Below are 3377 nucleotides of genomic sequence, written 5' to 3'. Positions count from 1 at the left end.
CTTGGAATGGAACCACTATTTGACCCAGCTGTCCCACTCCTTGGCCTATTCCCAAAGGACTTATAATCAGCATACTACAGAGATACAGCCACATTAATGTTCATTGCTGCTCAATTCACAATAGCCAGAGTGTGGAACCAACCTAGATGCCCTTCAATTGATGAATGGATGAAGAAACTGTGGTATATATATATACAATGGAATATTACTCAGTCATAAAGAATGATAAAATTATGGCATTTGCAGGCAAAGGGATGAAATTGGAGAATATCATGCTAAGTGAGATAAGCCAATCTCAAAAAACCAAAGGAAGAATGATCTTGCTGATAAGTGTATGATGACACATAATGGGGCGTGGGAGGGGTTAGTTTTAGGGTTAGAGTTAGGTTTAGGGAGAGGGGCAAGAATGGAGGAAGGAAGGACTGTATAGAGGGAAAAGAGGGGTGGGAGGGGTGGGGGGAAGGGAAAAAATAACAAAATGAATCAACCATCATTACCCTATGTAAATTTATGATTACACAAATGGTATGCCTTTACTCCATGTACAGAGAAAGAACATGTATCCCATTTGTTTACAATAAAAAAAGAATGTATATTTCATATTTTATTTTAATGTTCATCTTATATATTTATGCCTTGTATATCTTTTCTACATTTTTTAAAATACTGTGCATAAAATTAAATTTTGTAATAAAATTTTCCATTTTGCAAAATGTAAATTCATAAAGAACTGGTAATATTGTCATTCTTTTTTTTCTGCCCATAAAGTTAACTTCATTTGCAACTGTTTTTATGCCACAGTCTCACTGATGTATCTAGGCAGAATTGGGATGGCTTTTTTCAGCAGCTGATTCTTGACTTTGAAAGGCAACTTGAATCAATATGTTGGAGACAGCATGTTGCTCATTTATTAAAAGAAGATTTGGACTACTTCTCTTAAATATTTAGAGTTTGATGATGAGGCCAGCTGTAGTCATCACACTTCACCCTCTCTGGATGTGCTCTGATGCACTTAGGTACGTTCAGAGCTTCAGCAAGAGCTTAGAGTAATAAGATTAAGTGTAAGCCAGAATCACCCAACAACCTTTCAGAAACATCTACACCAGGGCAATAGAGGCTCAATAGGAGAACAAAGGGAAGAAAAGAACTAGACAATGCTGCTCTAAATAAGGAGAAGATGAGGAAACAGGCAGTAATAGTGATACATTTTTACTTTATAGATAGTTTCTGTTGTATGCACAGAATTGTGAGAATTATAAAAGTTAGGTAGGTTCTACTCAAATCAACAAGATAATCATCAAACATACTTTAGTGAAGTGCATTTACATTCACCACATTGTCTCACAGGACACTTATAATTGATTTCAAGTGGTTTATTTGTTTTTAGGACTTAGAACCTCTAGGGAAAAACATGACATCAGTGCAGGATGATCCCTTTCAATTATGATGGAAAACTTTAACTGGACAGTGTGAAGAATATAATTATTAGCATTGACCTGAAAGTAGTCTGTGTTTTCTTTATTCCTTGTGCTTGCAAGGCAAGCACTCTACCAACTGAGCTATATCCCCAGCCCTGTGTTGTTTTTTTAATTCTCTTGATCCCAAATATTTTAGAGAGCAAAGTAAATATATATTCTAAATTCTGACACCCTTACCATAAAGAAAAGAAAACACTTAAAGGGATGTTCTCAGAGAAATCTAGGTAAGAGAATTATTCTAATATATTATACTGTAATTTCTGTGACCATAAATATTTATTTCCCTTTGTTATTTACCATTTTTCATTGTCCTAAATTTTCACTCATTTCTTATCTTTGCAGTTCTTCTCAAAATTTAAAGGTATATCATATTAGGATGAGGTACAAAACAGTAATTATTCTGACTTTCTTCTTATGAGATCAAACTTTAAAATATACAGGTAAGATCACAAAAAGTTTGTTTTAATACTACTTTGATGTCACATTTGCTGGAACTTTCAACAATGAATGCGCCCAGAAGTAAATCAGAAAAACACATGCAATGCTTGAGAAGTAAATTCCTCTAACTTTTATAAAAGGAAAAAAAGTCAATCAAAAATTGTATACTTTCCATTGGATCATACATACATAATTCCTATCTCAACAGAAAACCTTGAATGTCTGAGGAAAACTACTCATTGACAAATGAATTTATCCTCATAGGACTTACAAACGACCCAGACATGAAGACCCTTCTGTTTTTGGTGTTCTCTGCCATCTATCTGGTCACCATGGTGGGAAATCTAGGTTTAGTAGCCTTGATTTACATGGAACACCGTCTTCACACACCAATGTACATCTTCCTGGGCAACCTGGCTCTCATGGATTCCTGCTGTTCCTGTGCCATCACTCCTAAGATGTTAGAGAACTTCTTTTCTGAGAACAGAAGGATTTCCCTCTATGAATGCATGGCACAATTTTATTTCCTCTGTCTTGCTGAAACTGCAGACTGCTTTCTTCTGGCAGCAATGGCCTACGACCGCTATGTGGCCATTTGCAGACCACTGCAGTACCACACCCTGATGTCAAAGAAACTCTGCATTCAGATGACCACAGGAGCCTACATAGCTGGAAACCTGCATTCCACTATTCATGTAGGACTTCTGTTGAGATTAACTTTCTGTGGGTCTCATGAAATCAATCATTTCTTTTGTGATGTCCTTCCATTATACAGACTCTCCTGTGTTGATCCCTATATCAATGAATTGATGATACTTATCTTGGCAGGATTTGTTCAAATCTTCACTATTACTGTAGTACTAACTTCTTATTTCTGTATTCTTTTCACTATATTCACAATGAAATCCAAAGAAGGAAGGGGCAAAGCTCTATCCACTTGTGCATCCCACTTCCTCTCTGTGTCAATATTCTATGGTTCTCTTCTTTACATGTATGTTTGGCCAAATTCATTTAATGAGGGTGACAAAGATATACCTGTGGCTATTTTTTACACTCTTGTCATTCCTTTATTAAACCCTTTCATTTATAGTATAAGAAATAAGGAAGTAATAAATGCTATTAAAAGATTTATGAAGATGTAATATTGTAACATTCTGAAACAAATATCACCTCTCTTAGAAAATTGATTTCTAATTTAAAATAATAATATTTTTTTAACCTATAGATACTGAGAAACTAGAAAATGCCTGTTTCAGGAATAAAATATTAAATTCTGAAACCATGATATTTCAGTCAAACCTGAAATTAGAGGTTCAGCTAAAATGTACTTCCAAATATGCAGTAATGCATTTCATCAGATGATAAATAATTACTGATTACCAGGGTGAAATTAGTCACAATTTCTAACAAGCCCAAAAATGCAAAGAATAATAGTATATGTAATGCTAACATTCATTTAAT

The 3377-nt window shown here is 34.7% G+C and overlaps 1 protein-coding gene across 1 annotated transcript; it reads left to right on the top strand.

Moving 5' to 3' along the window:
- The first annotated feature begins 2134 nt into the window (after positions 1-2134).
- LOC124993263 (olfactory receptor 5K3-like) lies at positions 2135-3058 on the top strand. Its single transcript, XM_047564989.1, has one exon. The coding sequence runs from the start codon at positions 2135-2137 to the stop codon at positions 3056-3058; it is 924 nt and encodes a 307-aa protein (XP_047420945.1).
- Positions 3059-3377: the final 319 nt, after the last annotated feature.

The sequence above is a fragment of the Sciurus carolinensis genome, chromosome 9, assembly GCF_902686445.1.
Source record: "Sciurus carolinensis chromosome 9, mSciCar1.2, whole genome shotgun sequence".
Classification (NCBI taxonomy): domain Eukaryota; kingdom Metazoa; phylum Chordata; class Mammalia; order Rodentia; family Sciuridae; genus Sciurus; species Sciurus carolinensis.
This window is presented reverse-complemented; position numbering and strand designations above follow the sequence as displayed.

What these genes read in the sequence shown, in the direction of transcription:
- LOC124993263 (XM_047564989.1), top strand. Translation starts at nt 2,135, where the DNA reads ATGTCTGAGGAAAACTACTCATTGACAAATGAATTTATCCTCATAGGA.